Source organism: Lepidochelys kempii, chromosome 6 (genome assembly GCF_965140265.1).
Source record: "Lepidochelys kempii isolate rLepKem1 chromosome 6, rLepKem1.hap2, whole genome shotgun sequence".
NCBI classification, from domain to species: Eukaryota; Metazoa; Chordata; order Testudines; family Cheloniidae; genus Lepidochelys; species Lepidochelys kempii.
In genome coordinates, this window is record NC_133261.1 from 471,596 (window position 1) to 484,428 (window position 12,833).

The 12,833-nt window shown below is 79.0% G+C and overlaps 1 protein-coding gene across 1 annotated transcript in view; it reads right to left on the reverse strand.

Annotated features, from left to right (window-relative positions):
- Positions 1-21: 21 nt before the first annotated feature.
- EIF3CL (eukaryotic translation initiation factor 3 subunit C like) overlaps positions 22-12,833 on the reverse strand; it is a 16,150-nt gene continuing 3,338 nt past the window's right edge. Inside the window, 12 exon segments of the mRNA XM_073346342.1 lie at positions 22-163; positions 848-1,010; positions 2,063-2,109; positions 2,112-2,149; positions 2,300-2,365; positions 2,548-2,654; positions 2,656-2,708; positions 8,738-9,101; positions 9,805-10,029; positions 11,887-12,074; positions 12,340-12,433; positions 12,764-12,819. Of these exon segments, the coding sequence (XP_073202443.1) occupies positions 78-163; positions 848-1,010; positions 2,063-2,109; positions 2,112-2,149; positions 2,300-2,365; positions 2,548-2,654; positions 2,656-2,708; positions 8,738-9,101; positions 9,805-10,029; positions 11,887-12,074; positions 12,340-12,433; positions 12,764-12,819 (1,487 nt within the window). The 3' untranslated portion in view covers positions 22-77.

The window sequence follows — 12,833 nt, forward strand, 5'->3', positions numbered from 1 at the left end:
CTGTTTATTGTGGCTCCAATACAGCACTGGCCGCTCCCCCCCGCCCCCCCCCCGCGAGGACCCAGGCATCCGGGCGGTCAGTAGTTGGCCTGTCGCTCCTGCTGGCGGTAGCCGCCCCGGCGCATGTAGCCGCCCTCGTTCTTGCGGTAGCCATCTTTCTGGTCTGGGGGAGAAGGGGGTTAGAAACAGCCACGCGGGAGGGGCTCGCCCCACATACCCAGCGTGGCCCAGGGCAGGCTCTGGGGACCTGGCCCTCACCCCGGGGGATGGGTGCCCTGCGGGCGGGAGGTGTACAAGGGAGATCGCTATGGGAGGTGTGGGGCAGGCCCTCACGCCGGAAGTACCCGCTGTAGGAGCCCTGAGGGGGTGTGTGGGGCAGGCCGTGGGGCAGGCCCTCACCCCGGAAGTACCCGCCGTAGGAGCCCTGGGCGGGGGCAGGCCGTGGGGCAGGCCCTCACCCCGGAAGTACCCGCCGTAGGAGCCCTGGGGGGGGGCAGGCCGTGGGGCAGGCCCTCACCCCGGAAGTACCCGCCGTAGGAGCCCTGAGGGGGTGTGTGGGGCAGGCCGTGGGGCAGGCCCTCACCCCGGAAGTACCCGCCGTAGGAGCCCTGGGCGGGGGGGGTGGGGGTGGGGCAGGCCCTCACCCCGGAAGTACCCGCCGTAGGAGCCCTGGGCAGGGGGGGTGTGTGGGGCAGGCCGTGGGGCAGGCCCTCACCCCGGAAGTACCCGCCGTAGGAGCCCTGGGGGGGGGTGTGGGGCAGGCCGTGGGGCAGGCCCTCACCCCGGAAGTACCCGCCGTAGGAGCCCTGGGGGGGGGTGTGGGGCAGGCCGTGGGGCAGGCACTCACCCCGGAAGTACCCGCCGTAGGTGCCCTGCTTGTGATCGAAGACGCGCTCGTTGTTCTCCACCAGGTTGCCGAGTTTCTCGGCCAGCTGCAGCGCCATGTTCTGCAGGGCCGTGGGCTCCGTGCGGTGCATCACCACCGTCTGCGTGGGCTGGTCCAGGGACGCCTCTGCGGGGCTGGGGGTCAGCGCGGGGCCTGGCGCCCCCCGGCCAGCCGCCCCCCACCCCGCCCGGGCCCTGCGTCCCCCACGTCCACCCCCGGCCCTGTGTCCCGCCCGGGCCCTGCGTCCCCCACATCCCCCTGCGCCCACCCCCCGGCCCCGTGTCCCGCCCGGGCCCTGCGGTGCCCTGTGTCCCCCCAGCCCCACCTGGGCCCTGCGGTGCCCTGCATCCCCCCCAGGCCCTGCATCCATCCCCCCCGCATCCTCCCCGGGCCCTGCGTCCCCCACATCCCCCTGCGTCCACCCCCGGCCCCGTGTCCCGCCCGGGCCCTGCGGTGCCCTGTATCCCCCCAGCCCCGCCTGGGCCCCGCGTCCCCCACATCCCCCTGCCCCCACCCCCGGCCCCGTGTCCCGCCCGGGCCCTGCGGTGCCCTGTGTCCCCCCAGCCCCACCTGGGCCCTGCGGTGCCCTGCATCCCCCCCAGGCCCTGCATCCATCCCCCCCGCATCCTCCCCCGGGCCCTGCGTCCCCCACATCCCCCCTGCGCCCACCCCCGGCCCCGCCCGGGCCCTGCATCCACCCCCGGCCCCGCGTCCCGCCCGGGCCCTGCGGTGCCCTGTATCCCCCCAGCCCCGCCTGGGCCCCGCGTCCCCCACATCCCCCTGCGCCCACCCCCGGCCCCGCGTCCCGCCCGGGCCCTGCGCCCACCCCCGGCCCCGCGTCCCGCCCGGGCCCTGCGTCCCCCACATCCCCCTGCGCCCACCCCCGGCCCCATGTCCCGCCCGGACCCTGCGGTGCCCTGTATCCCCCCAGCCCCGCCCGGGCCCTGCGTCCCCCACATCCCCCTGCGCCCACCCCCGGCCCCGTGTCCCGCCTGGGCCCCGCGTCCCCCACATCCCCTGCGCCCACCCCCAGCCCCATGTCCCGCCCGGGCCCTGCGGTGCCCTGTATCCCCCCAGCCCCGCCTGGGCCCCGCGTCCCCCACCCCGCCCTGTATCCCCCCCCAGCCCCGTCTGCGCCCGGCGGCCCCCCTGGCCGGACCCCAGCCCGCGCCTCACCATGAGCTCCTCGTTGATGATCATCTTGCTGATGATGCTGTGCACGGTGGCAGGTCCAGCTGGAACATGTCCGACAGGATCTCCATGCTGGTGGGGGGCAAAGGGGGGGGGTTAGGGACAGGCCCCGCCCCCCGGCCCCAGGCCCCGCCCCCAGGCCCCAGGCCCCGCCCCCGGCCCCAGGCCCCGCCCCCGGCCCCAGGCCCCGCCCCCGGCCCCCGGCCCCAGGCCCCGCCCTACCTGATGGAGTCGTAGACGCTGCTGTAGGTGAAGAGGTAGGTGCGCAGCGACTCCTCCTGGATTTTCCTGCAGGGGGCAGCAAAGAGGGCGTGGTCACCGCAGGCTCCGCCCCTCGCTGCGCTCCAGGCACCCCCAGAGGGGGAAATCCCATGGCTGGGTATGGGACCCTTCCCCCTCCCGCTGGGCCCCAACCGGCCCCCCACCTATGGCCGCACCCCGCCAGGCCCCGGCCCCCCGGCCCCACTCACCGGACCAGCATGGTTCGCACTTTGTCGGCCTCGGGGAACAGGTCCCAGACCTTCCCGTTCATCTTCTCGTTGATGATGAACCGGTGGCAGGTTCGCCAGTCGCCCAATCTTCATGGCCTTGGACGCCGCCACCACGTGCTCCCGCATCGACTCGGGGGGGCCTGGGGCAGCGAGAGGGGGCAGGCGCTATGGGGCCGGTCCCCTGGCTGGCTTGCGGGGGGGACGTTTCGGGGGCCCACTGTTGGGCCTATGAAACCTGGCCTGGGGGACACACAGGGGCTGGTGCTGCCGTCAGGGGGCTGCGCGTGGGGGGCCCAGGGTGGGGGCAGGGGTGGGGCCAGGGGCCCTCACCCAGCAGGGGGCTGGTGCTGCGCTCAGGGGGCTGGCTGGGGGCTGGGCATGGGGGGGGCCAGCCGGGGGGACCCGTCAGGGGGCCGGGCGTGGGGGGGACCCGTCAGGGGGCCGGCTGGGGGGCCGTGGGGGGGCCGGGCGTGGGGGGGGCCGGCCGGGGGACCCGTCAGGGGGCCGGCCGTGGGGGACCCGTCGGGGGGACCCGGGGGGACCCCTCACCCAGCAGGGGCTGGCGCTGCACTCAGGGGGCTGGCTGGGGTCTGAGCGTCGGTGGGCCGTGGGGGGGCCGGGCGTGGGGGGGCCGGGCGTGGGGGGGCCCTCACCCAGCAGGGGCTGGCGCGGCGCTCAGGGGGCTGGCTGGGGTCTGGGCGTCGGGGGGCCGGCCGTGGGGGAACCCGGGGGGCCGTGGGGGGACCCTCACCCAGCAGGGGCTGGCGCTGCGCTCAGGGGGCCGTGGGGGGTCTGGGCGTCGGTGGGCCGGCTGGGGGGACCATCGGGGGGCTGGGCGTGGGGGGCCGGGCGTGGGGGGCTGTGGGGGACCCGTGGGGGGACCCCTCACCCAGCAGGGGCTGGCGCTGCGCTCAGGGGGCCGTGGGGGGTCTGGACGTCGGTGGGCCGGCCGGGGGGGGGGCCGGCCGTGGGGGGGACCCCGGGGGGGGGCCGGGGGGGACCCGGGGGGACCCCTCACCCAGCAGGGTCTGGCGCTGCGCTCAGGGGGCCGTGGGGCGTCTGGGCGTCGGTGGGCCGGCCGGGGGGGGGCTGGGCGTGGGGGGACCCCTTACCCAGCAGGGGCTGGCGCTGCGCTCAGGGGGCCGTGGGGGGTCTGGGCGTCGGTGGGCGGCCGGGGGGGGGGGGGCGGGCGTGGGGGGCCCGGGGGGGGACCCCGGGGGGGGTCTGGGCGTCGGTGGGCTGGCCGTGGGGGGTCTGGGCGTGGGGGGACCCGTGGGGGTCCCGTGGGGGGGGCCCCTCACCCAGCAGGGGCTGGCGCTGCGCTCAGGGGGCTGGCTGGGGTCTGGACGTCGGTGGGCCGGCCGGGGGGGGGCCGGCCGGGGGGGGGGACCCCGGGGGGGGCCGGGGGGGACCCGGGGGGACCCCTCACCCAGCAGGGTCTGGCGCTGCGCTCAGGGGGCCGTGGGGCGTCTGGGCGTCGGTGGGCCGGCCGGGGGGGGGCTGGGCGTGGGGGGGACCCCTTACCCAGCAGGGGCTGGCGCTGCGCTCAGGGGGCCGTGGGGGGTCTGGGCGTCGGTGGGCCGGCCGGGGGGGGGGGGGCGGGCGTGGGGGGCCCGGGGGGGGACCCGTGGGGGGTCTGGGCGTCGGTGGGGCTGGCCGTGGGGGGTCTGGGCGTGGGGGGACCCGTGGGGGTCCCGTGGGGGGGCCCCTCACCCAGCAGGGGCTGGCGCTGCGCTCAGGGGGCTGGCTGGGGTCTGGGCGTCGGTGGGCCGGCCGGGGGGGGCCGGGGGGGGTCTGGGTGTGGGGGGGCCAGGCGTGGGGGACTCGGGGGGACCCGTCACCCAGCAGGGGCTGGCGCTGCGCTCAGGGGGCCGTGGGGGGTCTGGGCATCGGTGGGCTGGCCGTGGGGGGCCATGGGGGGACCCGTGGGGGGCCCGTGGGGGGGCCCATCACCCAGCAGGGGCTGGCGCTGCACTCAGGGGGCCGTGGGGGGTCTGGGCGTCGGGGGGCCGGCCGGGGGGGACCCGTGGGGGGCCGTGGGGGGGCCCCTCACCCAGCAGGGGCTGGCGCTGCGCTCAGGGGGCCGTGGGGGGGTCTGGGCGTCGGGGGGCCGGCCGGGGGGACCCGTGGGGGGGGCCCCTCACCCAGCAGGGGCTGGCGCTGCGCTCAGGGGGCCGTGGGGGGTCTGGGCGTCGGGGGGCCGGCCGGGGGGGACCCGTGGGGGGGGCCCCTCACCCAGCAGGGGCTGGCGCTGCGCTCAGGGGGCCGTGGGGGGTCTGGGCGTCGGGGGGCCGGCCGGGGGGGACCCGTGGGGGGCCGTGGGGGGGCCCCTCACCCAGCAGGGGCTGGCGCTGCGCTCAGGGGGCCGTGGGGGGTCTGGGCGTCGGGGGGCCGGCCGGGGGGGACCCGTGGGGGGCCGTGGGGGGGCCCCTCACCCAGCAGGCGCTGGCGCTGCGCTCAGGGGGCCGTGGGGGGTCTGGGTGTCGGGGGGGCCGGCCGGGGGGGACCCGTGGGGGGCCGTGGGGGGGCCCCTCACCCAGCAGGGGCTGGCGCTGCACTCAGGGGGCCGTGGGGGGTCTGGGCGTCGGGGGGGCCGGCCGGGGGGGACCCGTGGGGGGCCGTGGGGGGGCCCCTCACCCAGCAGGGGCTGGCGCTGCGCTCAGGGGGCCGTGGGGGGTCTGGGTGTCGGGGGGCCGGCCGGGGGGGACCCGTGGGGGGCCGTGGGGGGGCCCCTCACCCAGCAGGCGCTGGCGCTGCACTCAGGGGGCCGTGGGGGGTCTGGGCGTCGGGGGGGCCGGCCGGGGGGGACCCCGTGGGGGGGCCGTGGGGGGGGCCCTCACCCAGCAGGGGCTGGCGCTGCACTCAGGGGGCTGGCTGGGGTCTGGGTGTGGGGGGGCCGGGCGTGGGGGACCCGGGGGGGGGGACTGGGGGGGCCGGCCGGGACCCGTGGGGGGGGGACTGGGGGGCCGGCCGGGGGGGACCCGTGGGGGGCCGTGGGGGGGCCCCTCACCCAGCAGGCGCTGGCGCTGCACTCAGGGGGCCGTGGGGGTCTGGGCGTCGGGGGGCCGGCCGGGGGGGACCCGTGGGGGCCGTGGGGGGGGCCCTCACCCAGCAGGGGCTGGCGCTGCACTCAGGGGGCTGGCTGGGTCTGGGTGTGGGGGGGGCCGGGCGTGGGGGACCTGGGGGGGGGGACTGGGGGGGCCGGCCGGGGGGGACCCGTGGGGGGCCGTGGGGGGGGGCCCCTCACCCAGCAGGGGCTGGCGCTGCACTCAGGGGGCTGGCTGGGGTCTGGGCGTCGGGGGGCCGGGCGTGGGGGGACCCGTGGGGGGGGCCCCTCACCCAGCAGGGGCTGGCGCTGCGCTCAGGGGGCCGTGGGGGGTCTGGGCGTCGGTGGGCCGGCCGGGGGGGGTCTGGGTGTGGGGGGGCCGGGCGTGGGGGACCTGGGGGGGGGGGACTGGGGGGGGCCGCCGGGGGGACCCGTGGGGGGGCCCCTCACCCAGCAGGGGCTGGCGCTGCACTCAGGGGGCCGTGGGGGGTCTGGGCGTCGGGGGGCCGGCCGGGGGGGGACCCGTGGGGGGGGCCCTCACCCAGCAGGGGCTGGCACTGCGCTCAGGGGGCTGGCTGGGGTCTGGGTGTGGGGGGGCCGGGCGTGGGGGACCTGGGGGGGGACTGGGGGGGCCGGCCGGGGGGGGCCCCTCACCCAGCAGGGGCTGGCGCTGCGCTCAGGGGGCTGGCTGGGGGTCTGGGCGTCGGGGGGGCCGGCCGGGGGGGGTCTGGGTGTGGGGGGGCCGGGCGTGGGGGACCTGGGGGGGGGGACTGGGGGGGCCGGCCGGGGGGGGACCCGTGGGGGGCATGGGGGGCCCCTCACCCAGCAGGGGCTGGCGCTGCACTCAGGGGGCTGGCTGGGGTCTGGGCGTCGGGGGGCCGGGCGTGGGGGGACCCGTGGGGGGGGCCGTGGGGGGGGCCCTCACCCAGCAGGGGCTGGCGCTGCACTCAGGGGGCCGTGGGGGGTCTGGGCGTCGGGGGGGCCGGCCAGGGGGGACCCGTGGGGGGGGCCCCTCACCCAGCAGGGGCTGGCGCTGCGCTCAGGGGGCCGTGGGGGGTCTGGGCGTCGGGGGGCCGGCCGGGGGGGACCCGTGGGGGGCCGTGGGGGGGCCCTCACCCAGCAGGGGCTGGCACTGCGCTCAGGGGGCTGGCTGGGGTCTGGGTGTAGGGGGGCCGGGCGTGGGGGACCTGGGGGGGGGACTGGGGGGGCCGGCCGGGGGGGACCCGTGGGGGGGCCGTCGGGGGGGCCCCTCACCCAGCAGGGGCTGGCGCTGCACTCAGGGGGCTGTGGGGGGTCTGGGCGTCGGGGGGCCGGCCGTGGGGGACCCGTGGGGGGCCGTGGGGGGGGCCCTCACCCAGCAGGGGCTGGCACTGCGCTCAGGGGGCTGGCTGGGGTCTGGGTGTAGGGGGGCCGGGCGTGGGGGACCTGGGGGGGGGACTGGGGGGGCCGGCCGGGGGGACCCGTGGGGGGCCGTGGGGGGGGCCCCTCACCCAGCAGGGGCTGGCGCTGCACTCAGGGGGCCGTGGGGGGTCTGGGCGTCGGGGGGCCGGGCGTGGGGGACCTGGGGAGGGGACTGGGGGGCCGGCCGGGGGGGACCCGTGGGGGGCCGTGGGGGGGCCCCTCACCCAGCAGGGGCTGGCGCTGCGCTCAGGGGGCCGTGGGGGTCTGGGCGTCGGGGGGCCGTCCGGGGGGGACCCGTGGGGGGGGCCCCCTCACCCAGCAGGGGCTGGCGCTGCACTCAGGGGGCCGTGGGGGGTCTGGGCGTCGGGGGGCCGGGCGTGGGGGACCTGGGGGGGGGACTGGGGGGCCGGCCGGGGGGGGACCCGTGGGGGGCCGTGGGGGGGCCCCTCACCCAGCAGGGGCTGGCGCTGCGCTCAGGGGGCCGTGGGGGTCTGGGCGTCGGGGGCCGGCCGGGGGGGACCCGTGGGGGGGGCCCCTCACCCAGCAGGGGCTGGCGCTGCGCTCAGGGGGCCGTGGGGGGTCTGGGCGTCGGGGGGCCGGCCGGGGGGGACCCGTGGGGGGGGCCCCTCACCCAGCAGGGGCTGGCGCTGCGCTCAGGGGGCCGTGGGGGGTCTGGGCGTCGGGGGGCCGGCCGGGGGGGACCCGTGGGGGGCCGTGGGGGGGCCCCTCACCCAGCAGGGGCTGGCGCTGCGCTCAGGGGGGCCGTGGGGGGTCTGGGCGTCGGGGGGCCGGCCGGGGGGGACCCGTGGGGGGCCGTGGGGGGGCCCCTCACCCAGCAGGCGCTGGCGCTGCGCTCAGGGGGCCGTGGGGGGTCTGGGTGTCGGGGGGCCGGCCGGGGGGGACCCGTGGGGGGCCGTGGGGGGGCCCCTCACCCAGCAGGGGCTGGCGCTGCGCTCAGGGGGCCGTGGGGGGTCTGGGCGTCGGGGGGCCGGCCGGGGGGGACCCGTGGGGGGCCGTGGGGGGGCCCCTCACCCAGCAGGGGCTGGCGCTGCGCTCAGGGGGCCGTGGGGGGTCTGGGTGTCGGGGGGCCGGCCGGGGGGGGACCCGTGGGGGGCCGTGGGGGGGCCCCTCACCCAGCAGGGGCTGGCGCTGCGCTCAGGGGCCGTGGGGGGTCTGGGCGTCGGGGGGGCCGGCCGGGGGGGACCCGTGGGGGGGGCCCCTCACCCAGCAGGGGCTGGCGCTGCGCTCAGGGGGCCGTGGGGGGTCTGGGCGTCGGGGGGCCGGCCGGGGGGGACCCGTGGGGGGGGCCCCTCACCCAGCAGGGGCTGGCGCTGCGCTCAGGGGGCCGTGGGGGGTCTGGGCGTCGGGGGGGCCGGCCGGGGGGGACCCGTGGGGGGCCGTGGGGGGGCCCCTCACCCAGCAGGGGCTGGCGCTGCGCTCAGGGGGCCGTGGGGGGTCTGGGCGTCGGGGGGCCGGCCGGGGGGGGACCCGTGGGGGGCCGTGGGGGGGGCCCCTCACCCAGCAGGGGCTGGGCGCTGCGCTCAGGGGGCCGTGGGGGGTCTGGGCGTGGGGGACCCGGGCGTGGGGACCCGGGGGGGGGGACTGGGGGGGCCGGCCGGGGGGGACCCGTGGGGGGGGGGACTGGGGGGCCGGCCGGGGGGGGACCCGTGGGGGGGGGGACTGGGGGGCCGGCCGGGGGGGACCCGTGGGGGGGGCCCTCACCCAGCAGGGGCTGGCGCTCGCCCACGCGCAGCTGGTGATGGAACTGCTTGCTGATCATGCGGCGCCGGGCGTCGAGCTCGTGGGCGGCCATGTAGGGGATCTCCAGCAGCATGGCGGAGACCAGGTAGACGCACTCCAGCAGCTCCAGGTTGATGTGCATGTGGAAGGGCACCTGGCGCCGCTTCTCCACCTTCTCCTGCTCCTGGTTGCGCTCCTGCAGGCTGCGCATCAGCAGCCCCTGGCCCAGCAGCTCCTTGGCCCGGCCCGAGGACTGGATGTCCAGCAGCGCGTTGTGGGCGTCCTTGGTCAGCCCCTGCCGGAAGGCGCAGATCCCCAGCTGCACCATGGTGCGGTTGTACAGGATCTGCGGGGAGAGGGGGTGAGAGACGGCCCCCACGGCCTGGCCCCACACCCCCACGGCCTGGCCCCAACTCTGAGATAGCGCGGGATCTGCGGGGAGAGGGGGTGAGAGACAGCCCCCACGGCCTGGCCCCACACCCCCACGGCCTGGCCCCACACCCCCACGGCCCCATGGGGCGGCCGTACAGGATCTGCGGGGAGAGGGGGTGAGAGACGGCCCCCACGGCCTGGCCCCACACCCCCACGGCCCCATGGGGCGGCCGTACAGGATCTGCGGGAGAGGGGGTGAGAGACGGCCCCCACGGCCTGGCCCCACACCCCCACGGCCTGGCCCCACACCCCCACGGCCCCATGGGGCGGCCGTACAGGATCTGCGGGGAGAGGGGGTGAGAGACGGCCCCCACGGCCTGGCCCCACACCCCCACGGCCCCATGGGGCGGCCGTACAGGATCTGCGGGGAGAGGGGGTGAGAGACGGCCCCCACGGCCTGGCCCCCACGGCCTGGCCCCCCGCCCGCCCCCACGGCCTGGCCCCCACGGCCCCATGGGGCGGCCGTACAGGATCTGCAGGGAGAGGGGGTGAGAGACGGCCCCCACAGCCTGGCTCCCACACCCCCACGGCCTGGCCCCCCGCCCGCCCCCACACCCCCACGGCCCCATGGGGCGGCCGTGCGGGAGCTGCGGGGAGACGCCCCCCACGCCCCGCACCTGCACCGGGGGGTCGGCGTGCTGGATGTTGTCCTGCAGGTGGGACATGAGCATGAGGTCGCGGGCCTGGAACCAGCGGCTGTGCAGGGCGTGGTGGTAGATGTGGCAGAGGATGGCGCAGGTGCGGATCCGGTCCGTGCGGTCCTTGGCGTAGATGAACTTGCAGAGCCGGTCCATGAGCGCCGCGCTGTCCTCCCCCTCGTTCTCCGCCTGGTCCTGCTCCGACTGCGGGGCCATGGGGTGAGGGCGGCCCGGGGGGAGGGCGCCTCCAGAGGGCGACCCGACCGCCCCAGAGCGCCCCCCTGCGACCGCCCGCCCTGCCCCAGAGGACCCCCACCGCTCCCCACTCCAACTGCGGGGCCACGGAGTGAGACTGGCCCGCCTAGAGCGCCCCCAGCAGGCAGACAAAGGACTCTGAGATAGCGCGTGTGAGACGAGGGCCTGGCAGGGCTCCACATAACACCGCCAGGAGAAAAGATGAGGAGATCAGTGCGAGGGGGGCCCCCGAAACCCTCGATGCTAATGGGGGCTCGGTACCTTGGAGTCGCCAGCAGGGCCCTGCTGGGGAGTTTGGGGGACTGGACGGTCGGGGTCCCGGGGGGCAGGGCCCTGCTGGGGGATTTGGGGGGGCTGCAGAGGGACTGGAGGGGTCGGGGTCCGGGGGGGGGGGGGGGGGGTCGGTACCTTGGAGTCGCCGGCGGGGCCCTGCTGGGGGGGTTTGGGGGGCTGGAGGGGGGCTGGAGGGTCCGGGGGGGGGGTCGGTACCTTGGAGTCGCCGGCGGGGGCCCTGCTGGGGGGGTTGGGGGACTGGAGGGGGGGGTCCGGGGGGGGTCGGTACCTTGGAGTCGCCGGCAGGGCCCTGCTGGGGGGTTTGGGGGGCTGGAGGGTCCGGGGGGGGGGTCGGTACCTTGGAGTCGCCAGCGGGGCCCTGCTGGGGGGTTTGGGGGGCTGGAGGGGGGCTGGAGGGACCGGTGGGGGGTCGGTACCTTGGAGTGGCCGGCGGGGCCCTGCTGGGGGCTTGGGGGGCTGGAGGGACCGGGGGGGTCGGTACCTTGGAGTCGCCGGCGGGGCCCTGCTGGGGGGCTGGAGGGACCGGGGGGGGGTCGGTACCTTGGAGTCGCCGGCGGGGCCCTGCTGGGGGGTTTGGGGGGCTGCAGGGGGGCTGGGGGGTCCGGGGGGGGGTCGGTACCTTGGAGTCGCCGGCGGGGCCCTGCTGGGGGGTTTGGGGGGCTGCAGGGGGGCTGGGGGGTCCGGGGGGGGGTCGGTACCTTGGAGTCGCCGGCGGGGCCCTGCTGGGGGGTTTGGGGGGCTGCAGGGGGGCTGCAGGGGGTCCGGGGGGGTCGGTACCTTGGAGTCGCCGGCGGGGCCCTGCTGGGGGGTTTGGGGGGCTGGAGGGGGGGTGGGGGGTCCGGGAGGGACTGGGGGGGGGTCGGTACCTTCGAGTCGCCGGCGGGGCCCTGCTGGGGGGGCTTGGGGGGCTGCAGGGGGTCCGGGGGGGGGGTCGGTACCTTGGAGTCGCCGGCGGGGCCCTGCTGGGGGGTTTGGGGGGGCTGCAGGGGGGCTGGGGGGTCCGGGGGGGGTCGGTACCTTGGAGTCGCCGGCGGGGCCCTGCTGGGGGGTTTGGGGGGCTGCAGGGGGGCTGGGGGGTCCGGGGGGGGGGGTCGGTACCTTGGAGTCGCCGGCGGGGCCCTGCTTGGGGGGTTTGGGGGGCTGCAGGGGGGGCTGCAGGGGGGTCCGGGGGGGTCGGTACCTTGGAGTCGCCGGCGGGGGCCCTGCTGGGGGGGTTTGGGGGCTGGAGGGGGGTGGGGGGGTCCGGAGGGACTGGGGGGGGGGTCGGTACCTTCGAGTCGCCGGCGGGGGCCCTGCTGGGGGGCTTGGGGGGCTGCAGGGGGGCTGGAGGGGGTCCGGGGGGGGGGGGTCGGTACCTTGGAGTCGCCGGCGGGGCCCTGCTGGGGGGTTTGGGGGGCTGCAGGGGGGCTGGGGGGTCCGGGGGGGGTCGGTACCTTGGAGTCGCCGGCGGGGCCCTGCTGGGGGGTTTGGGGGCTGCAGGGGGGCTGGAGGGGGTCCGGGGGGGTCCGGTACCTTGGAGTCGCCGGCGGGGCCCTGCTCCCGCTGATGCGCCTTGTAGTCGAATTTGTAGTAGGTGTGCAGCACCCGGCGCAGGAACCCGCGGCAGATCTCCTCCGTGGTGCCCGTCTCCTGCAGGTAGCTCTGCACCCGCCCGATGATCCCGCACACCCGCCCCTCGTCCTTCAGGTGGTCCACGTACTCTGGGGGGGCGGGGCGGGGTCACACCCCATCGCCGGCCCCCGGCACCAGCCCCGGGGCCCCCCCGGCAGCCAGCCGCCCCGCCCCGCCCCAGGGCGGCGGGTCCCCCAACACCCCTCGTCCTTCAGGTGATCTAGGCACTCTGGGGGGCAGGACTTTCCCCCAGTGAACCCCCCGCCACACGGTCTCCCCCCAAGGGTTATTTCCTTGGGAGCGGAGCCCCCAGGCTCACGCCAGCCCCCCCGGCCCCGCCCCCTCCCCACTCACCCTGCGAGTGAGGGTCCGTGTTCTGCATGATCTTGGTGAACTCCTCGTCCATGCGCTCCACCAGCGTCAGGATGCAGCCGCGCACACCGCAGGGCTGGCGGGAGGGGAGGGGGAGTCACCCGCAAAGCCAGACCCCCAGGATCCAGGCCACGGCCCCTAAGCCCCCACTGCAGCCCAGAGGCTGCTCATGCCGATGCTCAGCCCCCATTTCGTACCCACCCCCAGGGACTCACTCCCACTCCCCTAGCGCTAACCTGTGGCGGGTAGTTCCCCTGGCTCCCTGTCATCAGCATTAGCCACCCCCATGCTATGGGGTGAACAGCCCCCCCCCCCCCCCCCCGAGCGCTACCCCAGCCCCTCTCCCCGCCTCCACGGGTGCCCCCTGGACGCTGAGTGGGGCTGGCCCCCGTCGGGCCCCTGGTACCTGGTCGAAGTTGGACAGGTTCTCCGACTCCTCCAGGATGTTCTCCCCGATGAACTCTGAGATAGCGCGT